This window comes from Mustela putorius, unplaced genomic scaffold (genome assembly GCF_011764305.1).
Source record: "Mustela putorius furo isolate JIRA1106 unplaced genomic scaffold, ASM1176430v1.1 tig00003863_pilon_pilon_pilon, whole genome shotgun sequence".
Taxonomy (NCBI): Eukaryota; Metazoa; Chordata; class Mammalia; order Carnivora; family Mustelidae; genus Mustela; species Mustela putorius.
Genome location: NW_025422015.1, coordinates 21,818,237 through 21,843,264, shown reverse-complemented (window position 1 = coordinate 21,843,264; position 25,028 = coordinate 21,818,237). Strand labels below are relative to the sequence as shown.

The 25,028-nt window shown below is 41.3% G+C and overlaps 1 protein-coding gene across 1 annotated transcript in view; it reads left to right on the top strand.

Annotated features, from left to right (window-relative positions):
- Nucleotides 1-3,095: 3,095 nt before the first annotated feature.
- Nucleotides 3,096-25,028, top strand: part of ENPP1 (ectonucleotide pyrophosphatase/phosphodiesterase 1) — a 73,384-nt gene continuing 51,451 nt past the window's right edge. The window contains exon 1 of the mRNA XM_045066349.1: nucleotides 3,096-3,338. Within this exon, the coding sequence (XP_044922284.1) occupies nucleotides 3,099-3,338 (240 nt within the window). The 5' untranslated portion in view covers nucleotides 3,096-3,098. The remainder of the gene's footprint in view (nucleotides 3,339-25,028) is intronic.

The window sequence follows — 25,028 nt, the reverse complement described above, 5'->3', positions numbered from 1 at the left end:
CCAGCTCTAGAACAGCTGGTAAAATAATTACTAAAATAATTTCCATTTTTCAGAGCCAGGAAGAACTGTTCCTCATGTCAAGAAGTCATCCTTCAAACACAGATAAGTTGGTTTTATTTGGTGTTTTGGTCTTGTCAGTGTCTCAAGTTTCAGGCACTGAGGGAGAAGTGTTTATATACTTCTGCAGAATAAAACTTAAGGAATCTTATAAATTCTTTTAAAATTTAAATATTTAAATTTAAATTTTAAATTCTTTTAAAAAGGTTTTATTTTTACTTATTTGACAGAAAGAGACACAGCAAGAGAGAGAATACAAGCTGGGGGAGTGCGTGTGGGGAAAGCAGGCTCACTGCTGAGCAAGGAGCCCCATGTAGGGCTCAGTCCCAGGACCCTGAGATCATGACCTGAGCCAAAGGGAGAGGCTTAACGATTGAGCCATCCAGGACCCCCATGAATCTTATAAACTCTTAGACTTTCCTCTTTACTGCTATACTAGATTACAGTCTTCAATCATTCAAGCAGAGTCATTTAGGACCAAGGATGTTAACCTTGCATTAACCACGAAAGGTCTGTTGTACTTTGGAGGGTAAAGCTGTCCCTCAGACAATTTGGAGTAGAAACAAGATCAAGGCAAGAAGATGTCTCTACAGGCATGGTGATGTCTGTAGCGAAGCAAGATAAGTGGCGTACTCAAGCGATCCATTCATAGTCCTCTCATTTTAAAATTTCAGTGAGACTTTTATAGTTACCCATGGAAGTCCTGACAAGCCCCAGCGAGGCCAGAGTGTAAGGCAGAGGCCACATCCTGGTGGCCTGTTTGCCAGGCCCACCCTGCAGATGTGTTACATTTTGTTTGGCCTTACAAGTGTTTAGAGAAATTGCTTTTCTGAATTTTGTAGACAAAAATTTTGTGATCTGGAGAATTCACACAAACATCTAAATTTCCTGTTTCTCTTGAGAAATCTATCTTACTACAAGGGGCAGGGACAGGATCCTATGTGAACCTTCACCCTTGTCACAAGAGCCCACGGGTCACCTGCAGGGGGCACCCCACTCATTGATGGAAGTTAAGTTTGTGCCTCTGCAGACTCTGTGTGCTCTCTTTTCCCACAGCGGGAAGCCTGGAGAGTGATTTCCTCCTTGCCTTGGGATGTCTTAGATCAATATACAGATTCCATTTGTTTTGTCAGGTTCAAAGCCACACTGGAAGTTTCTGTTGACTTTCTTGTAGAAGTTTGGACACTCATTTGACCAGTCTCTATGGCACAAATCTTTGTCCTTGAATCAGATTTTTGGAAACAGTTAAAGGAAAATTTGGAGCCAAGTTTGGGGTAAAAAATATGTGACTATGAAATAGTGAAAACCTGTTTCTCTTGGGTGGTTTGTAAGCTGACTCAAGGTAATTAAAAAAAAAAAAAAAAAAAGAAGAAGAAGAAGAAGAAAAAGAAAGAAAAAAGAGCTCAGTCATGTTTTGAGAGATGGCTTTTACTTCTTCCAGATGTCAATTACCTTTTCACTAAACTTTGAAAATAACTTATTTGTAACTCTATTATGCATCTAGGACTTGGGTTTTAATTTTTTGTTGATGCTGTTTATTGTCTTCACCCCTTCAACTACTTGAGAAATACGTACTTTTATTCATGTTGGTATGGTATACATAGTTCGAAGCCAAAGAGTGAATTGAAAGATTCATTACTGAGTGAATGAATGAATGAATGAATGAGTCAGTATAAATAGAAAGCATCTTAAATTTGACTATTTTAAAGGGAGTAAAACACACTTTATATCTGGTAAATATCCATCCTCAGTTGTTTTTTTTTTTTTTTAAGATTTTATTTATTTGACAGAGAAAGATAGACAGTGAGAGAGGGAACACAAGCAAGGGGAGTGGGAGAGGGAGAAGCAGGCTTCCCAGCAAGCAGGGAGCCCAATATGGGGCTGGACCCCAGGACCCTGGGATCATGACCTGAGCCCGAGGCAGATGCTTAACTCCTGAGCCACCCAGGCACCCCTCTATTCTCATTTTTTTTAAAAAAAGAATGTTTGTATACATTTGGGCAGTCAAAGTGAATTGACGATTGTCTTTGGAATGTATAACTTTCTTTGGTCCCCACAGTCGGTCCCTGGCATCGCAAAGCAGTTGAAAGTCACTGGTTGGCCCTTGGCCGACAAGCATCACTTCACTACACACTTGTGGTTTTTCTGACAAGGAAGGAAAATTGAAAGTTGTAGAATCAAAGGTGAATCAAAACCCATCAAGAATTATAGTTCACCGTTCGTGTCCTCGTTTAAAAATAAAGTATCAGCGTATAAAATGTTCAATACTCCTAACCAAATATCAGCGTCAACGTCAGGATGAGGCAGCGTTGACACTTTCAAGCCTTCACCATAAAAAGACTAAAGGAACTAAAAAGTAAATATATGAAGGCAAGATCATCAAGAAAAACCCAGAAACCACATAAATCCGCGGAAAACCGAGTATCCCTGATGTATGAGGGCATTAGTTACACCAGGTATTTTAAGGTGGGTTATTCCTTTGCCAGAGTAGCGGAGCAGTGGGTAGCAGGACTTGGAGGGAATTTTCGCTTGCTTCTACGCCGGAGAAAAAGGTCGCCCCGTCCCACCCCCGACCCTTCCAGCCTCTCTGCGCGTCGCAGCACAGGCACGGGTCGCCCGACTCCGCTCTCGCGCCGCCGAGAAGCCGCACCGGCCGCTGCTGCATCCTTCTCCTCCGCCTCCCGCTCTATTTTGGGGCCCCATGATCTCATGCCCTCTGCAGACCACACTCTGCAATTCCAGCCCAGCCCGCGCCGTGAGGCCACGCAGGGCGATTCCTGCAAGTGTTCGGAAGGTGCCCCGGGGCGCGGGGAGGGGAAGGCTTTGGGGGAAGTTAAAGACGCGCCCACGTAAAGGACCCAAAATAACCGACACGCAGAGTGCCCGAAATCAGACAGGAAGCCAAATAATGCTGGGCGTTGAGCTGCTTTCTCCTCGGGGTCTGGCGGCGAGGGGCGGGCGCGGCGGCCGGCGGGGCGTGGCCGGCGCGGAGCCTATTAAAGGCGCGGCGGGGCGGCGCGGCCGGAGCGCCGGGGGCCACGATGGAGCGCAGCGGCAGCACGGGGGGCGGGAGCAGCGGCGGCGAGGGCGGCCGCCCTCCCCGGGAGGGCCCGGCGGGGAACGGCCGCGACCCGAGCGTCGGTCGCGCCGCCGCGGCGCCCGGGGACGGCCAGGCGGCTGAGTCCTTGCTGGCCCCTATGGACCTGGGGGAGGAGCCGCTGGAGAAGGCGGCGAGCGCCCGCACGGCCAAAGACCCCAACACCTATAAGGTGCTCTCGCTGGTAGGTCCGCGGCCCTGCCCCGCGCCCGGGAGGGCGGGGAGGGCGGCGCCCGGCTCCTGCGCCCCGAGCGCGGTCAGCACCGGCGACCCGGAGAGAGGCAGCGCTGCGGCCGCTCCTCTTCGCCTGCACGCGCTCGCCTTCGGGCTCGCAGCCCTGCTCCCTGCTCCGTTCCTGCTCTTTGCCCCCGGGGGAGCCGTTCACGCTCTAGTGTGGCACGCATGCTTCTGAGGGCCCCGTTGAGGAAACCAGGCTGTGAAAATGGCCATCTTGAGAAATACTTCTCGTCCCCCTGCAGAGTACGAAGTTTTTAGAAAGGATAAATGACCAGCCCAAAAGTTGTTGGTCTTAGGCAAGACCAACATTTTTTCCCCTTTTTAATCCTTTTGGGGGGCGACTCTGGGGGTAATATTGATGACTTTCTTTGCATTAACCGATTTCAGTTGAAAAGATTTAACAGAGTTCTTTAAGTGTTATCAGGAACTTTGGGAAATGCCTTTTCTTTTGGCTCTGCTTAGGAATTTCCTTGCAGCTGTACAGAAATCCATCAATATTCATGTTATGCGAATGTGAAGAAACGCTGACGATTCTTTGTCCACTCTTTTAACAGTAGGTTACAGGGTTTTTCATGCTAACAAAAGTAGCCATTATTCCTCTGCTATTGTATAATGACAGTTGCAGGATCCAAGGTAAATTTGACGAAATGTGGCGGGGGGGGGGGGGGGGGAGAGTGGGGTTCATTCCTATGGTAGGAAATGCTGTGCTGACAGCCTGGGTTCTTGGTTTAGTCAGTAACTGCTGAGGCCTTGTATAACTCTCCCAGATCTCAATTTCTTATTTGTTAAAATGAGGACATCACCTCCATTGCCCATTGCATAGGATTATTATGAAGATCCAATGGGAACGAAGTTTGTGGGGAAGTAAATTGAAAGTTACATGGAGACATAATTTTTATTGCATTATGTGGGAGTAATATCACTTACCTTATGATTGAACAATGCTGTGTAGAGAATATCTTTTCTGATATTTGAAATCTACTTTCCTTTAATAAGCATTTTCATTTTGACTGTATTTTAGGTATCATGGAGATGTTACAATACTTTGAGGAACGAACATTCCTAGACTAAAGAGATGGTATCATATGCTCAGTAATTAAAACTTAAGCCCAAGGTTCAAAGAGTCACAAACCACATAATGTTTGTATCTCAACATATATTTTTGCATCAGAACTTATTTTGGTGTTTTGAATCACCTTTTCTGTTTGTGTTAGTGGTCAGCCTTCGCTTCTATAACATGATCACTAAAACTATTTAGTATCCATATTTCCAGGTGTTTAGCACACTACCAGGTGTTCAATAATTGTACAGTGAATCTGTGTGCAGTTTTAATGTGAAATCATTTCTAGATGCCTATAGCCTTGGAAGCTTGCTGAATTGCCAGTTGCTATATTCAGGTTTTAAACCTTTTCCTACTCATTTCCTTATAGCTTCACAATAGGTATCAGCAAAGGTCTACCTTTGAAATGTGCATTTCAGTCTTTGACAGGGCAGCATCAGCTGGCCAAACAACATTCCATTGTGCTCTCATGATGTAACCAGGGTACTGGACATGGAAGTGTCTGTGGTCTTCCTTTCATAGTCACAGTCATGAATGATTCTTATCCCACTAGGTGGGGTCTTTGTCATAACATGAATCGTCAAAGAATTCTTACCTTATGTCTTCGATGAAATACTGTGGGACATTAAATATACACCTAAACTCATGGCAATGTTTTTGAAATCTTAATTAGTAACTCAAGTGAATGTGGAACCTTTTACCCATCCTTCTTTTTCTTCCCTACTTCAGTATCCTGCTTCTCCCCTCCCCCTCCACCCCAAAAGGATGCACTTTTTTTTTTTTTAAGATTTTATTTATTTATTTCACAGACAGAGACCACAAGTAGGCAGAGAGGCCGGTGGGGCGGTGGGGGGGGGGGAGCAGGCTCCCTGCTGAGCAGAGAGTCTGATGCAGGGCTCCATCCCAGGACCCTGAGATCATGACCTGAGCCGAAGGCAGAGGCTTAACCCACTGAGCCACCCAGGCGCCCCAAATGATGCACTTTTAAAGGGAAAAGTCTCCAGAAGGAATTTGACAATTGACATCAGAGAGTTCAGGAACAAGTCTTCTAGAAAGGAGCTGCAATTACGGATTCCTTCTTTCAAGTTAAACATCCACACAATTTTCATAAAGCTGAAGAAATGGATTGGCTGATTACAGTTGGGGTTGAGATTACTAGAGGCTATCCACTGAGCTGGTCTTCAGCCAAACAGTTTCTCTCTAGCAGAGTAACTACAGAGTTGCCCTCCAGAGAGAATCAGTGGCAGCTTGGCATTTTTCTGAAGATATTTCAGACCATCTTAAATGATGCAGTAATGTGAGAGTGGATGAAGAGGGGAAGATCCTGTTCTACCCTTGTTTCTCGTTCGTACGGTGTTTGAGTCCAGGGAAAGAATTGCAGGCTCTAGTGGCTTTTGGCCCCGGGCCCTGGAAATGCTCATGCCCAGGCACCAAGCTAGACTGTGGGGAAAACTCAGACAGCAAGTAGAAGTATTACTCTGGAGATGCTCCAGCAGATGTGGTATATACTGGATGCCTTTCCTTAGTTCCAAATTAAATTTTGAACTGAAATTTTGACTTTCACTGAGGTCAGACTTGAAGATTATTTGAAATAATCCTTACTCTCTGGTATCATTTTAGAGGGCAGAGAATTCTCAGCCCCAGTGCAGTACCTGTTTCCATTGACCAGTGAGTATGCCCTTCTACACCATTATTTTGTATTTGTGACCTTCTGCGGTGCTTATGAATACGAGTCCACCTGTGTGTAAAGGGCTTTGTGGTGGTGGTGGTTAAAGACCACTTTCATCTTTCAGTGAAAGAGTTCTTGGTAAGTGGCAGAGGTCGTCCTTGTTTATCAGAAGTTTCGGTATTAAAGTTACTAATTCATATTAAAGTTAATAATTCAGTAAGCTTTTCTCCCCTTTTTACAACACATTACTTTATCTCTAAAATAGGGTATGGAGAACATTCAAGATAATTCTCTGCCCCCCCCCTTTTAAAGGGTTTTATCTATCTATCTATCTATCTATCTATTTAGAGAGCCTGAGCGGTGGGAGGGGCAGAGGGAGAGGATAGGAGAGAATCTCACGCAGAGGCCGATGTGAGACTCCATCTCACAACTCTGAGATCAGGACTTGAGCCGAAATCACAGAGTTCAGATGCTTGCTTAACTCAGTGAGCCAGTGGGTGCCCCTAATTCTCTGCTCTTAATGGGACTAGGAATCTGCATTGCTCTTGTGTTGTTGAAATGTAATATCCATCCAACCATTGTTTAGCATATTTCAAAATGACCAGAGCATCTAGAGCCCAGATAAGTCTCCCACTTGATCCTTTTGGTATTTGTTTCACATGTTGTGAGAAAATGAATCAAACGTTTCTAGGAGGCAAGCAAGATGGTTGTGTTCAGCACTGGGCCTCAGACAGCACCTGATATTTGGTGTCACCTTTTGGCCAAATGAATGAATGCACTGCATTTTTACTTAGACCAAGGGGCACTTTGCTTTGGAAAAGGGCCAGATGGGAAGACTGACTATACAATCACAGACCATATGGTCAGTTGAAAGTCATACGGCGCTTAGGTAGCCATTCAGGAGTAACATCAAAACTGGGATAGTGTTTCATTAGGGCCTTGGGAGATCGAAGAGGCAGTGAAGGAGCTGTAAACAAAAGCTTCCAGCCAAGGCCCACATGCCTTAGGACAGGCCAGACACAGCCTCTGTGATCACGTGGGTTCAGAAACAGGATCTGGCCACCCGCCATCCTCTCAGGTGCAGACAGCCCCAGTGTGGCCATCCTGCTCGCCCAGGTTAGGTCATCCTGTGGGTGCAAATGAGAGTCTGCCTCACTTGCACCGAGGCCCCTTCTGTGTTGGTGACTTTGCTCTCATACCCCACATTCAGTCTTCGTGGCTTTTGAGGGGTACTGTTTCCTTCAGCACTGCTTTCAGTTACTTCCTTTCTGCTCTGAGTCCCATGCTGGTCTCTTTCTCTTTCGACATTGGTACCTCCGCAGTGTCCGCTCCACGGATACACAGCCATCCTTTCAACACTGTCTTTATTCCCTTGCATTCCGCTTGTTCAGTTCACTCTGGACAACAGTTTTGCTGTCTCCTGCCTCCATTATATCCTATCCGTGACTCTGAAGAGAATCCCTAATGGCTGTGTTGAGAGACCTTGTGTGTTCTGTATAATCAAGAACTGAGGACCACTGACCCATTTAAAATAGTTAAGGAATTTTTTTTTTTTTTAAGAATTTATTTGTCAGAGAGAAAGAGAGACAGCATAAGCAGGGAGAGCGGTAGGCAGAGAGAGAAGCAGTCTTCCCACTGAGCAAGGAGCCCAGTGTAGGACTTGATCCCAGGACCCTGGGATCATGACCTGAGTGGAAGGCAGATGCCTAACTGGCTGAGTCACCAGGCATCCTTATTTATAGAAATTTTTATCTATTACCTTCTCATCTTCCTCCAGTTAACCCTTTTTCCAGATACCAACATGAAGGTAAATGAAAATAGTTTTATATTCAGATTGGGTTTGATCAATTTCATTGCAAAATATCCCTGTGACTTCTAACTCATAGCAAATGTATTTCACCTGTGTTAGGGCATTTCAAGCTAAAGAACTTAATTTTGAGATATATATATATATATATATATATATATATATATATATATGTATTTATTTTGGTAGAGAAACATTTCAAATAATTCAAATGATTTAGGAATATATAAGTTTTTAGAATACAACTTGCAATTAGAGATCTACGTCTGGTTAAAATAAACATACCTTTATCAACTATGAAATATTGCGAACAGAAAGTAAACAATGAGGGGTGCCTGGGTGGCTCAGTGGGTTAAAGCCTCTGCCTTCGGCTCGGGTCATGATCTCGGGGTCCTGGGATCGGGCCCCACATCGGGCTCTCTGCTCAGCCGGGAGCCTGCTTCCCTTCCCCCTTCTCTCTCTCTCTTCCTCTCTGCCTACTTGTGATCTCTGTCTGTCAAATAAATAAATAAAATCTTAAAAAAAAAAAAACAAAGTAAACAATGAGTTAAAGGCAGAACATAGATTACTCTTTCAAGCCCACATCTTATGCAGCAAAAACTGATACTCAGAAAGTAAAATCCTTAGGCATCAAATAAAATCTAAGGTATGTATTTACCACGGGAATAATGTATAATAATATATTTAAAAGGGTTTTTCAAAAGAGTGACCAGAATGTTCAGCTACATATTAACTAGTCAGAACACTCTATTTCCTGAGTATTTTAGTTATTTGAGGTATGATTATAAGAATTAACATCTATAATAATCTTTATTTTATTCTTCATTTTTTTCTTAAGATTATTCATTTATAGTTTTTATTTTAGAGAGAGGGGAGGAGCGGAGGGAGAGGAGAGACTCTCAACCAGACTCACCACAGAGTGGGGAGCCTAAGATTGGGCTTGATGTGAGGACCCTGAGATCATGACATGAGCCAAAACTAAGAGTCAGATGCTTAATTGACAGAGCTACCTAAGTGCCCCTCACTTTTATTTTTTATTTTTTTTTATTTTATTTATTCTTATTTTTTTATTAGTGAGAGAGAGAAAGGGAGGGGCCAGGGGAGACAGGGGAGAGGGAGAGAGAGAATCTTAAGCAGGCTCCCTGATCTCACAACCCTGAGATCATGACCTGAGCCGAAATCAAGAGTGGGACATTTTAACTGACTGAACCACGCACTCCTATTTTTAGTTTTTAGAAGGAGATTTGGTGGAAATGTAGGTGGTAAAAGTTCAGATGATTATTATTCACAAAGCACTTTGCAGTTTGGGAAAGCATTTTCCCGTATTTTTTTAATTGCTCCTCAGCATGTCGGCAACTCTGGAACAGGAAAGTATAGTGACAATTAGTTCTCATCGACAGATTAGGAAAACAGGCTCACAGGGGTGCAATCAGGTTTCTCAAACGGCAGCACGCTTAGGAAAACAGCCGGAAGCTGTTAAGGACAACAGATTGCTGGGCTCCATTCCCAGAGGTTGTGGTGTAGAGGCTTGAAATTGTTATGGGCTAAATGTTTGTGTCCTTCCCAAATTCACATGGTGAAGTCGTAACTCCCAATGTGACGATATTTGGATGTCGGGCCTATGGGAGGTGATTAGACTTCACTGAGGTCGGGAGGGTGGGGCTGTCATGATGGGATTAGCAGCCTTACAGGAACGGGAAAGGAGAGAAGATGCGAGCTGTCTCCTTCCCTCCCTTCTCCTATCCCCCTCTCCGGCACAGCCTGAGAAAAGGTTCTGTGAAGACCTCATGAGTGACAGAAGCCAAGAAGAGGAGTCTTCATCGTTGGCTTGCCGGCCGGTAGAACTGTGAGAATCTCTGTGGTTTAAACCACTGAGTCTGCGACATTTTGTCACAGCAGTTTGAGCAGACCAAGATAGGAATGGACCCAAAGACTCTGCATAATAGATTAAGTACCTCGAGTTCTTCAGATGGATTTGGTTCACTTACTCCACTTCTAGAAACAGTGGGTCAGATTTACAGGTGAAAAGTTGTGCATTTGGGAGTAGAAAACTCGGATAACTAAAAGGACTTAACTACAGACTTTTATTCTGGGTTAATGGCTGATGGCATCCCATTCATTTGCTTTTTCGTTGTGATGTCAATATCACATGTTACTCGGAGCTTCCAGTGTCTATAAATTTGGTTTTCATCTTACTTTGAGTGCCCTTCTGAACACATTTTTAAATGTACTAGACTAGGAAAATGGAGAGGCCTTATAGAAAGTCATTTTGGAGGAAGTGGATTTTCACAAACATACCTGTTTTGTGGATGGATCATCTTCTCACTGTGTCCCGTCTCAGGGACTTTATGTAGATTTAGGTGGCAAACATTCTATCACAGGTGTGGTCCTTCAAGAGCATCCTATCTTGATCTTCCGGAAATAATTCAAAGAAGGTAGCTTGTTTCTAAAGCTGATATCTCTCCCTGGAAAAGCTTTGTGACATTAGCAAGCATCTGGGGTATGTGGTCTGTCACGGAGAGACAGTCGCAGAAAGGAACTCATTTTTACCGAGGTGTTGTGCAGCAAAATAAGTACAACTGTCATTATGAAATGTTTCCACACAGAGTCTCCCATTGCTCCAGACTACCTTTATTTTGAATAAAATATGTTTTATAAGCAAAAGACAACACAGGTAGAACAAAGTTTCAAAAGCCAAAATATTTCAGGCAGCAGCTGTCAGACTGTGGTGTGTGGGTCCTTGGGGAGTCCCTAAGTTAAGCCTTTCAGGGGGATCATGAATTCCAAGTGATTTAACAACAATAGCATGAGGTCCTTTGCCCTTTTCATGGGGCTGACCTTTATGCTGATGGGATTAAAGCAATGGCCCTGCTGTCCTCTTAGCCCAGATCCAGGCAATGGGTGACTAGACCAGTAGTTCTGCACTTGGGATTACACCACAAAGAAGCCAATTTTGCTTAAAAGAATGTACTAGATAAAAGCAGTAAAAATGTCCTCAGTGAGGCAAGTCTTACTAAATCTCAACCCTGAGTGACAGATCTCTTCAGTAGGTGTGAGATGGGAAGTACTTGTCCACAATCTGCTGCACACTGAAGAGCTGTGGTTTTCTGGCGGGAAACTATGTAATTGAGCTGTGAGCCGAACTAGCTGCCTTTTTTCACAGAACATTTTTATTTGAAAGAACAACTGACACACTGTTATTCAGGCTTTTGCATGTGGCACACATTTTCTCAAAATAGATAATGTTGGCTTGTCTCTTCAAGGAAAACAAATTAAGGTATCTGTTCTCATGATAAAACCCAGTCTTTTCAGCAAAAATCAGAATTTTAGAGAACCTTGTATCTTCTCTTGTACAACTGATAACTTCCCAGTTTTTAAACTTTCCAAAGAAGGGGCGCCTAGGTGGCTCAGTCAGTTAACCATCTGCCTTCGGCTCAGGTCATGATCCTGGGATCCCGGAATCCAGCCCCAGCATGGGGCTTTCTGCTTATCAGGGACGCCTGCTTCTCCCTCGCCCTTTGCCAGTCCCTCTGCTTGTGTTCTCTCACTCTCTCTCTTGAATAAATAAAACCTAAAAAAAAAAAAAAGACTTTCCTGAAGAAATTGATGGAAATAGTAAGGAGTGTGGGTTTTTTTCCATAAGGTGTAAGACATTGTGTCAGCATTTGGAAGAACTACATAACTTGGTAAACCAGTATTTTCCAAGGGACCAATGGAGGATTTATTAAACTATGAATGGGTGCAAGTTTCATTCAAAGTGCAAGGTAGACTATTGGATTTTAGTGTTATCATATGAAAAATATATTAATATTGTCTCAAGTTTTATGTTGTATTTTGCCTTTAAGAGATGACCACTTGTAGAATTTTGGTGTGGTTTTAAAGAATGTCCACAATTGTGTGAAAAAGGCTTCTTAAGATCCTCTGTAGGACTATAAAGGAAATCTGAGACCAGAAGTTTTAAGAATATCGGCTTTAAGGAAAGGTATACATTCAGTACTATTTTAAGAAATGAGGGGTTTCTGGGTGGCTCAGTCAAGTGTCTGCCTTCGCCTCAAGTCATGTGATCCCCAGGGTGCTGGGATCGAGCCCCACATTGGGTTCCCTGCTTAGCGGGGAGCTTGCCTCGTTTTCTCTCTCTGCCTGCTGCTCTCTCTGCTTGTGCTGTCTCTGTCAGATAAATAAATAAAATCTTAAATGAGACTTAGAGATATAAAAAGAATCAGCTAGTTATGACTTACTCTATGTAAGATCATTTCTAGATTTCAAAATACTTCTACATCTACTGTCTGGTTTTGGTCTAAACCACAGCTCTGCCATGACCTCCGTGTTAGAGATGAAAAATCATGGCTTAGAGAAACTTGGGGGACTTTCTAAGAATTCCTCAAAATTCTATTAATTTTATCTCTGTAATTTATTGATAAATAGTTTTGAAGTCAGACAGATTTCGGTTTAAATCCCGAAACTGCCATTAGCTATTTGCATGTTGGCAAATAACTTAAGTGTCCTGACTATTAGCTTCCACAACAGCAAAATAGTGATGATCCAAACGTAGGATGCTGTCAAGGAGAATTAAGTAGCATATAAAAATTGGACCCAAAATGTGCCCTGAATAAGTGGTCGTTTTTCTTGGGATTACCAATAAGCTTCAGTGTGACCAAGTTCTTTATTTTTCCTTATTCAGACAGCACGCAGTTCCTTTCTACCCAAAGTGTAGTCAGCAGGCTGGAAGATCAGCATCACCTTCTTGGCCTTTGTACAGAGTGCAGAATCTTGGGCCCCACTCCAGACCCACAAAACTAGAATCTGCACTTGTGCGGATCCCCAGGTATTTGTCTACACATTCAAGATTGAGGAACAGCGCTCCATAAGGATGATGAAGGGGTACAGAAGGCCCACCAACCCGAATTCCTCTAGCTGGGGTGCCCATTCAGCTTCCCCAGATTTCATACATGAGGCTGTGCTTCAGAAAAAATTTCTCAGTGTTCCTTAAAGGGCTCCCCTGTGTTGGCTTTGGGTTGAAATGGTGCAACTGCTCGGTTGCCTTTGGCCCTATTCTTTCCTTGGACCTCAGGGTGCCTTCATTAATGGTGCCTGTTGAGGGGTGCCTGGGTGGCTCAGTTGGTAGGCGGCTGCCTTTGGCTCAGGCTCAGATCATGATCCCAGGATCCTGGGATTGAGCCCTGCATCCAATCTCCCTCTCCCCCTGCTTGTGTTCCCTCTCTCACTGTGTCTCTCTCTCTGTCAAATAAGTGAATAAACTCTTAACAAAATATCAAGTAGCCCATCACCCTTGCTGTGCTTCTGGACATGACATACAGGGTCTCTAACCCGCCTCCACATGTACGGTTTCTGGGTCTCAGGAATCTCAGGAACTGACCTGTACTCTCATTTGCTTCTTGTACTTGAACTGCCTCTTCCTTACTCTGCCCTGGCTTGTTCTTTAATTGTCCTTTATTGCTCTCTGCAGAGCCAATCTTCTGCCTTTGCTGATAACATGCAGATTTCCTTCCAATTCAAACATCCATCTATCGGAGTGTCAGGCAGATTTCACTTCTGTGCTGCATCATCAAACAGAGCTCTTCATGTCAAGAGTTTCCATTGCCAGTACCTTCTCAACCATCCACAGCATACTTGACACAAAACCAAAACAAAGAAATCTTGGAGCAGGGCTTTTTCAGGTGTTTTTGAATCACGTTCAGTGTCCTTGGCACAGAGTTTATTCCATAATACTTCGTCATTCAAACACGCTGGTTTGCTATGAATGCCACCGGGCATCACTGAGATTAGAATCTTCTGGAGGCTAGGAGACAGGTGAATGAAGTTTATTCAGGTGGGAAGGGTGTGGTTAGCATTATGAATACTACGTGGGTCTTGTCTCTTGAATTAACAAGAGAACTACAGAACAACTCGTACACTAAAATGCCTTACCGATCAGCTCCAAAGAAGTAAATGTGAGGAATGTTGATACATAAGAGTATCGACACATATCTCATCTCTTGGAAACTTGGAAAAGAGAACAGTGATTTTTCTGGGCTGATTCAAGCATGTCTTGAGGGACAGACAAGTAAAGAGTCTGAAACTTGGAGTCACAAGAATTAGCTGCTGTGTGACCTTTGAACATTGGCTTTGCTCCTCTGACTCTCAGTTTCTTTAACCACAATTCAAGGGTTTTTAATTAGGTGGCTTTCTTCTAGGTCTAAAATCTTTGTATAATATAGAGAGCTTGTAGTATTTTCTTCTTGTTATAAAAATACTGCATACTACAGAAAATTCAGAAAATGTGGGCAAGCATAAGGAAGAAAATAAAGATTGCATTCTTATTATCTGCTAGTAATAGTTTTTTTTGTTTGTTTTTGTTTCCTACCTCAGGACTTTTCTTTGTGGGTATTACTTTTTTAAAACAAAAATGGGATCATACAACAGATACTGCTCCATTTCCTTTTTTTTCATTTATATTCCATTATTAGATTTTGTTATTGCTGGACAGATTTTTCATCTTTCAGGAATAGGGTTTCAAGACTTTTATTTTGCTAGTTCATGGGGTCATCTTTGAAAGCATCTCTGCTGATACTTCAGACTTACTCAGTCCTCAAGAATTAAAAAAATGTCTATAACACTTTTTTGTTTTTGTTTGTTTTAGTCATTCCTGAGCCTCACCTCCACTGCTCAGGTCTCTTATAGCTGAACAGTGAGTTTTCCTAAACGTCACATATAGGGTAGGTGCATACCTCTAAGCTCAATCTTCTTTTTGCCTTTCTCATTGCTTCAGTTAACAGTGTTACCAGATGGGGGCTGGGCACCAACAGCTTCATCCATTTCCAGCGGTGCTGGAGGCCAGTGACATACTGTGTCAGTCACTAATCAGTCAGTATTTGTGAAACACTTAGAGCAGACCCTTGTGCGTGGTAAGAGCTATTGAAGTATTTGGCGATTTTTTTATAAGTGCCTCTATGGAGTTGACTCTTTGTCAGGCTCGATGTAAGCACTCTTCCTCCTTGGATTGGCGCCATTGCGTGATGTAAGAGGGAGCACATGCAAAGGCTGGTAAGTGCAGTTCTGGGACCCACAAGTCGGTGGGACTCTGTCCCTTCTGTAGTGTATGGGACATGCATATATTGTATGCCTAACTTGGACTTAGATATTTGAAAGACTCAGGTAATTTTCAACTTCTGCTCTTATGGTACTATGCCAACTGAGAGTTAGCCAAGATCTCCAAAGATGCCTGTTCCACAGTGTCCTAGCTCTGCTGAACATACCTTCCGTTATAGTCCAGAATTGCACTGTTTTCCAGATACATTTTGTATTGATTATTTCTGTTTCCTACCCCAAGAGTGATTTTTTTTTTTTTTACCCCCCTTTCTCTTACCTGACTACTCTCCCTGGGATCCAAGACGAAGCGTTCCTTAGCTGGTTGTTGGCTCCGTCTCCCCCATCCCTGAAGCACTCAGTTGCCTCTTACTCATATAGAGGTCATAGAGTTGAGCGCTAAAGAGCCAGACTACTGGAGTGGAAACTCATTTTTGTCCAGACTTCTACGTGCCCTTGGGCAAGTCCCTTAGCTTCCCTGTGCCTTGTTTCCTCACCTGCAAAATGGGGATAAAAACAGTAGCTAGCTACCTCATTAGTTTAAGGATTAAATGAATTAATATACGTAAACTTATTAGGAAAGTGCGTGAGAGAGTGTAGATGCTAGATTAGGGTTAATTGTTATTGTTAGGGTGGGGTAACTTATTTAACTATTTCGAGTTCCTACTGTGTGGCCAGTCAGTCTCCAGCGAGAAGCCGGCGTCTAAATGGCGGTTGGGGAAGGGAAAGACTTCCTCCTTGTTCTCGTGATCCATTGCGGGGATCCATTGCCGCAGGACCAGACAGTTATCAAAGAATCTGGAAGACTGTCTCAGTGATAAGAGCTGCCTCAAAGCCTTACCCAAGGCCCTAAGGGAGAGTCCTGAAGGGAAGATGGCTTAGTTACAGAGGATGAACGTGTCCTGTGCAGAAGAGGCTTCCGAAGGGGGGGCGGCTCCAAGTATGAAGGCCCTGGGATAGCTGAGCGTGGTCCATCCCAGAATTGGGAGGAGACCAGGGCCGCTGGTAAGGAGAGGGGTGTAATGTGTGACAGGGCTGGAGAGGGGGCCTGGGGCTGGGTCCAGGCAGGGCCTTGCAGACTGCCATATGGATTTTGCTTTTTGTTTCAAGAGCACTTGGAAATCAGTAAAGTATTCTTCTGTTTATTTTTATTTCTATTTTCATTGTTAGTGATAAAGTTTGATGTACATTTTGGACTGATCATTTTAGCTTTAATGGTAGTGATGAGGGAGCAGAGGGCCAGCTGAGGGCTAAGCAGGAGCTGACCCCACCCCCCTCCCGAACCCGCATGCAGGTGGGATCTCTGTGACATTCCTCAAACACTCCTGCCTGCCCTAAAACTAAGGGAAGGAAAAAAACAAATGGTTAACTAATAGAAATCATAGTCCAAAATGGCGGGAGCCTCTGTCAGTTTACAAAATGTCTTAGTGATTTACAAGAAAAATGCATTCTTATCAGTAACCTAACTTCCAGAAGGAAACTGGCAACTACCTTCATGTTAATGCTTTATTAGAGGGAAAAACAACCTGAACTTGATGATAGATTCCAGTATCTTGTAGGTCTTCTTCAACACATAAAAATTCTTTAGAAAACCTCCCTTTTCCTTACCTCTTCTAACTCCCAACTATATAATAGGTCACCCCACTTAACTGGAGCAGCAGCTTTCTGCCCACAGGTTGTGTGATTTAATAAAGCTATCGTGTTGTCCCAAAGACATCCCAAGAATTCAGTCATCAGCTCTGGACCACACTCCACCAACACCAGATCACTGGCATTCCAAAACTACATCAGTGGGGACAAATTAAAGAGCATGGTGGCTGAAGAAAGAATATGCTTTTACTTTTTTACTTGGCTGTTTCATAACTACTTTCTATTTTTGGCTAGGTTGTAAGTTCCACAAGTAGCTATTCAAATTAAAATTTACATAAATTAAGGTTAAGTAAAAAGGAATTCAGTTCCTGTCACACCAGCTACTTTTCAAGTGTTCCACAGTGAAGAGCTAGTCACTACCAGACTAGACAATAGAGACAAAGAGAACATTAGCATCTTACAAACTTCTGTTGCTAGAAGGTTGTGATATTACAGGATTGGTTTTTTTTTTCACTTTTATAGTTATTCCAGCAGGTAATAATGAACGTGTACATAGAAGAAATGTTCTTTGTTCAGGAAACATTGGTTGGAACAAAAGAAATTGCTCAAAAGGTTTACTTTGTGAATGTTCTTACAAGTGTAATTTTAGGATTTTTTTTTATCCAGATGATTGAGTGTAATTAAGTTGGCTTAAGCCTAAATATACACATTAAAAAGTGACACATTTCTAAAATTATGTTCCTTCCTAAATTATAAACCCGTGTATCCCTTACCAGTTTTTTTTAAGTTCTGTCTTAATTTTCCACTGTAATTGTGATTAACTATGGTGTTACCTCCTTGTTATTCTCATTTCCTGTCCTTGGGAAGACTTGCCCGGAATCCTCTGGATAGCTGTCTTTTTTGTTGTCCACCACCGCCCCCCCCCCCGACTATCTTTCAGGAATAACTACAAGTTGCTCTCTCATCATTATGGTACAAAAATTACTTGGTGTGGGGGGGAGGCAGAAACCAGTCACAGAAATTTACCTGAGCACAATGTCTTTTCTCCATCTTTTGTGTTTTATCTCTGACCTACCATCTGCGAAGGCAAGATACCTGCCTAGGCAAGAAAAACTGGCTTTTGGATAAAATCCATGGCTCCTTACCTTTTAGTCCATCTGTTTTGTGCTTGGCCTGGGGGTAGAAAGGGCTTTCCTGTCCCATAAATGAACTACTTTTCCTGTCTCTTCTATCTCATGAGCTTAACTTGAAACATTTTTTTCTAAAATTATTTAATAGTACTTTTAATTTAATGACTCATATCTTTCTTGACTGTAGCTTCAAAAGAAATAAACCTTTTTCATGATTATTTTGGGAGCGATTATTTTTTCCTTGAAATCCAGCTGACTTAATTTTTAAAAAAGGTTTGTTTTTTGTTGTTGTTTTGTTTTGTTTTGTTTTGTTGTATTTAGGAGATAGAGAATTAAAAACAAATGAATCCTCAAAATGGAAACTTCTTTGCCTATATTCAGTTTAGTTTAGATTATGCCTTTAGATTATACCCTTGGTGTGTGTGTGTGAGAGAGAGAGAGCGCAAGCTCTTGCTGTATGGCCAGCATCCAGTCAGAAAAACAAACACCATACTTGGTAATTTCATCAAGAGAATTTAATGTAGGGGCACCTGGGTGGCTCGGTCGTTAAGTGTCTGCCTTAAGCTCAGGTCATGCTCCCAGGGTCCTGGGATCAAGCCCCCCACATCAGGCTCTCTGCTCCGCCTGAGGCTTGCTTCTCCCTCTCCCATTGCCCCTGCTTGTTTCCTTCTGTCACTGTCTCTCTCTCTCTCTGTCAAATAAATAAATAAAATCTTAAAAAAAAAAAAAGAGGGAGAGAATTTAATATAACACATAAGTTGCAAAGCTGTTGGAAGGACTGAAAGCCAAATGGACTGGTGTGGCAATGAGGCAGCCCCATAAAGGGTAACAGAAAGAACCTGCTACCACCTTGAGGGCAGGAAGGGCAGAGGGGAAAGGTTGATGAAACTAGAGCTGGGATGATTGACATTTTGCATTACTATGGTGCATTTGTCTCAAACAATGAACCCATGCTGATAAAGCCTTATTAACTGAAGTCTGTGCTCTATTCCTGTTTCCTTAGCTTTCCCTGATGACCTGTTCTGTTTGTTCCCATATCCCATCCAGGAATACCACATTACTTTCTGTTGTTACATCTCTGTAGTTTCCTCTTGGCTGTGTTTCTCAGCCTTTTCTTGTTTTGATGACTTTGACAATTTTGAGGAATACTAGTCATGTCTTTGTGGAATGTCTTGCAACTGGGATGTGTCTGACATTTTTCTCATGATTACAGTGGGAATGTTCACTTTTGGGAGGCAGACCACTGAGGTCGTGTTTTTCAGTGTTCCTCATTGCTAGAGATGCTCCTTTTTGTACTTTTCTGTCCTGTACTCTGGAATCCTAGCCAACACTTTTATTAGACTAGAGTAAGTTCTACCTGGAGGGTGGAGTATCTACATAAATTACTTGGAATTCTATATGGGAGATTTGTCTGTTCTTCTCCACTTATTATTTATTCAGTCATTTATTTATTTCAGTTTATACTTCACTGATACTTATTTAATCCTTTGGATTATAATCCAAAAATCTGTATATCTTTGTATTTTTGCTCAAATTGTTCTGATTTTCAAATTGTTCTGGTTTTGGCCATTGGGAGTGGCCCTTGTGTCCCTTTGACCTACCCCATCACTCTGTGTTTGTGTGTGTGCGTGTGTAACACTTCCTTATTTTCTGGTACTACAGAAAGTTTCTGACTTTCAAACTCATCTTGTTCTATTTTCTCTCCTAAATGTTTACTAATATTGTTTTCTTTTTGGATTAACAGCTTTTTAAAATTAAATTATAGTTGGCTTTTTAAAAAAAATTGTATTTGACAAAGTAGCTTTAATTTCAAAATAGTGAGGATTACGATGTTGTGAAATGGAGACATTCATACACTGGGTAATTGGATTGTAATTTTTTTTATTGAGGTATAATTGGCATGTAACTTTATATTAGTTCCAGTTATACAACATGATGATTCAATACATAGGTATATTGTAAAGTGTTCACTACAGCAAGTCTAGTTAGCATCCATCATTACACTTAGTTACAAATTTTTTTGTCTTGGTGATGAGAACTTCTAAGATGTGCCCTTAACAACTTTCAAATATGTAACAGAGTATTTTTAATTATAGTTGCCATGCTGTACATTAATTACATCTCCAGGACTTTTTTATTTTATAACTGAAAGTTTGTAGCTTTTGTCATCCCTCCCATCACTCTGTGTGTGTGTGTGTGTGTGTGTTTAGCACTTCATTTACTTTCTGGTGCTACAAGATGTTTCAGACTTGGCAGTCTCATCTTGTTCTACTTTTTTTTTCCTAAATGTTTACTAATATTCTTGATACTCATAACCAAAAGTCTGCTTTCCGCTTGAAAATTAGGAGTGGACTTCAGAAATGTTTGTGCCTAAATTCTCTGTGCCTTTACCAAAGGAAGCAAAATACACCTCACATCACTCCCATCCCCATGTTGCTCTGTGGAATATTTTTCAGGCATTACCCTTCATTCTGTGAAGTGATGAAGAATCAGATCATTACCTCTGAATGAAGCTGAATGAAGCTGACCATTTGTGTGCTTTAAGCAGAGTCAACTCTTAAATGCCTCCATGGGTCATTTTACCTTGGGAATGATGGAGGCATAAAATCCTAGGGGAAAGAAAAGTAAGCATGCACTCTCCTGTGCTCAGAGAGCGTACTAGTTGGTTCTGCCAGCTTCATAAATTCCTTTCTTCTCAGTGTCTGGTCATCAGTTTTATAGACTCAAAACCCTCTAGTGGTATTTGATGGGTCAGGACTTTGGCGGAAGCTTGGCAGAGCAGATGTGGTTCACTCAGGGTCCATGATGTGGTTGTAGTCAGATGGTGGCTGGAATTGCCGCAGCTGGAGATGGAGCATCTAGGTGCTGGCTGAGCATGTCAACCCCCATTTCATGTAGTTTCAGGACCTCACAGGGCCTAGATCTATGCATAGGGTAATTTGAGCTTAGAACCTGATAGCCTCAGAGTAGACTGCTTACATGGAGGCTGAAGGCTTTAAGTGTAAGCATTTCAGTGATGGATTTACGTAATTTGCCAAGAATTGACCAGTATTTTATATCATTTGGGTTTATCATAATGCATTACATTTATTCAGTTGTCTATTATCAGAAGTTTAGATTCTTTGCACACTTTTGCTATTACAAATAATGCTGTAATAAATAAATGTCTCTGCATAGCCTTTCACTTGTGTGAAGATTTCTATCAGATACATTATTAAATTTGGAATTTCAGGAGTGGAGATTATGCACATTTTGATTTTAGGTAGATGAATCTAAATGACCTTTGAGAAAAGAGCATATACTTCTATGAAGGCAGTGAGAAAGTTCGTGTTTTTCCTTACATCCTTGCCAACATTTGTAATTATTAATATTTTGTTAATTGTTCATTTCATTGGCTAAAAAAGAACTCTTGACAGTTCTTCGACTTGTAATGAAGGTGAATGTCATAATTTTATTGGCCGTTTTACTTTGGATAAACTAGTTTATTACTTTTGGTATATTAAAACTGCAGATTATCTTTCTCTACTTGGTTATATGCTCATAATCTTTCAGGGACTTTAACCTGTTCAAAATGTTTGATTTTTTCAAATGATTTTATTTATTTATTTGAGAGGGGAGCAGTGGAGGGGCAGAAGGAGAAGGTAAGGGAGAGAATCTACAGCAGACTCTGCACTGATCATAGAGCCCAGCATGGAACTCAGTCCCACAACCCTGAAATCATGACATGAACCAAAACCAAGAGTCAGATGTTTAACTGCCTGAGCCTCCCTGGCTCCCTCTGTCAAAAACATTTTATCCCAGTTTCCCTTACCCCATTTTTCTTATGACTGATGTTCTTTTTCTTTGACATTGCAGACATTCCTTATTTTTATGGATCAAATATATTAACTTCTCCATTCTGATTTCTGGATTTTGCACCAACCTTATAATGGTGTTCACTACCCTAAAATTATAAAAATATTTGCTCGTATTTTTCTTCTAGTGATTTTGTATTAAATTTTTAAATACTTATTCCATCTGCCCTTTTATTTTGAAACTTTATTTATTATTATTATTTTTTAAGATTTTATTTATTTATCTGATGGACAGAGAGCACAAGCGAGAACAGTAGGCAGAAGCAGAGGGAGAAGCTGGCTCCCTGTTGAGTAGGGAGCCCTATGCGGGGGGCTGGGTTCCAGGACCCTGGGATCGTGACCTGAGCCAAAGGTAGACGCTTAACTGACTGAGCCACCCAGGCACCCCTGAAACTTTCTTTATTTATTCTTTAGAGAGAGGAAGAGAGAGCATGAATGGGGCAGGAGAGAAACAGAGGGAGAGAGAGACTCCAAAGCAGGCTCCATGCCCTCATGACCTTAAGATCATGATCTGAGCCAGTATCAAGAGTTGGAGGGCATTTAACCAACTGAGCCATGGAGGGGCCCCCTCATTTTATTTTATTATAAGTCAAGAGATAGAAATCCAGTTTACTAAACACTTTCCTCAAGATCTTATCTCAATAAACTGCATTTCTTAAGAGACTAAAGGAAGTGAGAAGATTACATAAAGAGAAGCCACAAAAATGTATTTTGCTAACTGAAAAAAACCACAGTTAAAGAAACCATCAAACCAAGAACAAAGTGTGGCTGTTTAATAATTCTGTGATCCCTTGTGGGCAGTTCCCATTTGTGGATATAAATGGAAGCTTTAGTGGCAGGAGACTGTATCTGAGGAGTTCCCCTCCAGCCTTTATAAGAGTGATCCTGCTTCCTGTTGAGGGATTTTGTTACCCATCTTGTTGATTAGGTGATCACATCTCAAAACTCAGGGCAGGAATAGAGATCATGGAGTGAAATTGCCACTAAAGCTAAGTCTCTTTCCTGAAACCATGACTTTATACCACCAAATGGCTGCTGCTTTACCCCCTGACCTTTAAGTTTAGAGAGAAACAGTCTGTGAAAGCAATTGGTGAGCTCTGAGAGAAGTGATTTGATTGCTCAGCCAGAAGTTACAAATACTGGATAGTCTTCTCTTTGAAGGGCTTGGTACGTTTTGAAACAGAAATAAATGAACAAGTTTTTCTTTTTATACCTATGAGATGATCAATGTTAGTCAAACCTACTGTGGTAATCATTTCACAATATCTATCAATCAGACCATCACGATTTATGCCTTAAACTTATGGTGATGTATGTCAGTTATTTATTGTTAAAACTGGAAAGATATTAAATGAACATAATAGGAAAAAGAGTTGCTGCCCCAGATAACTCAGTTCTCTGGAGGCTTTGCAGCTTTCCACGAAAAATTTTGGCTATGGCTCAAGTGACTTCTTGACTCCCACTTCTGATTTAATTAACACCCTGTGTCATATTAGTTTCAGGAATAGAATTTAGTGATTTATCACTTATAATACCCGGGGCTCATCCCAGGTGTCCCCCTTAAGACCCATCACCCATTTAGACCATCCCCCTGCCCACATCCCCTCCAACAACCCTCAGTTTGTTCTCTGTAGTTAAGAATCTGTCTTGGTTTGCCTCTCATTGTTTTTTTACGCTATGTTCATCTGTTTTGTTTCTTAAATTCCACAGATGAGGGAAATCACACGGTTTTTGTCTTTCTCTGACTGGCTTATTTCACCAAGCATGATACTTTCTAGTTCCATCCATGTTGTAGCAAATGGCAAGATTTCATTCTTTTTCATGGCTGAAGATTGTGTGTGTGTGTGTGTGTGTGTATACCACAACTCCTTTATCCATTCATCAGTAGATGGACATTTGGGCTCTTTCCATAATTTGGCTGTTATTGATAATACCGTTACAAACATTGGGGTGCATGTTTCCTTCAAATCACTATTTTTGTATCCTTTGGGTAAATATGTAGTAGTGCAATTGCTGAATCTTAGGTTAGTTCTATTTTTAATCTTTTGACCAACCTCCATACTGTTTTCCAGAGTCAGCCAAGAATCTTAATACATGTACATAGTTAGGGTAAAATTCCTTAAGAGAGGAGGGTGTAGGAGATGGGGTCAGGAGTGATGCAAATAGAGGTAGAATCAATTTTCAGAAGTAGATTCATAGGTATTTTAGATTTATCAGGGACCACAGAAAATACTCAGTCCAACTCAGTGAATAGGGGGACGATAGATGATGTGGGTTCCTTGGTATCACAGAGCTCCAAATGTAATACATATCCTTATATGGATATAAAGCCATAAGAGTTATTGGTCTTTTGTGATTAGGGCCACAGTTTTGCCATATTTATATTTTTAACTGAAAATGGTTAAAATTTTAATAGTTTCCTTGTGGATTATGGTAAAGTTAGTAACATTGTTTCTACTTTATATTTCCCACCCTTTTAATTTGATATTTTATTTTAACCTGTCCTAAAAAAGTTATTTTTTAATTATCACCACCAGGCCCTATTGGCTATTGATATGAGCTTTCTTTGGTACTTTTCTTCAGATGTTTGCTTAACTAGAATATGTCTTTGAAAATCAGGGAATTGATGAAATGACTATTTGCTTAAATATTAAAGTTGCCAAAAAAACCTTTTCTGGCTTATAATTAAACAATTTTTTCTGGTTTAGAATTAAACTAATTCTAGTTTAGGGAAGAATCTCATATTTTATTACCCCAACCAAATATGAAATGTATTTATTCAAAATAATTATCTTAAACTGCATGTTCTTTTATCATTATCTCCTAACAGATTTATGTTAGATTGGGGGCATTGTCTTCTCTGTTTTATGTGAACATTGTATGATACCTGATTGTTACAAAATACCTGTTTGCTGTTTTCCTTTCTTTCTCACTTAGGAAAGGGTTAAATGTCTGGAGCGTGATACATCCTAGCATTTAAGAGAGCCAGTATTTAAAATATTGTGTCTTACTAAACTGTTCTACCTCCTTGTGATTTTATTTCTCTTCTTTCTTTTTAATGATATGAAAAAAGAACACAAATATTCCAAAGAAGAGTGTATGGATTTTCACTGGGGAACAGTTCTCCTTACTCACAACCAGAATCTAGGTTTATAAAGTCTATTAAACTAAGCCTGTTGTGATTTCCCCCTTTATTAAATATGAGAAGTATTTGCCATTAAAAAAAATCCAACAAATTGATAACACTATTTCTCACAAATTAGAAGCATGGACTGTTTGAAATGATAGCATACATTCAGTAGTTCTCTTAATTAGTATTTATGAAAAAAAAATGTTTTGATGATGGAGTTTTAGAAGGCCCAGAATTTCGTGATACGTCTTTGAAACTTGTTTTTGTGGGCTCCAGTCTTAATAGTGCTCATTTTATTTTATTTTATTTTG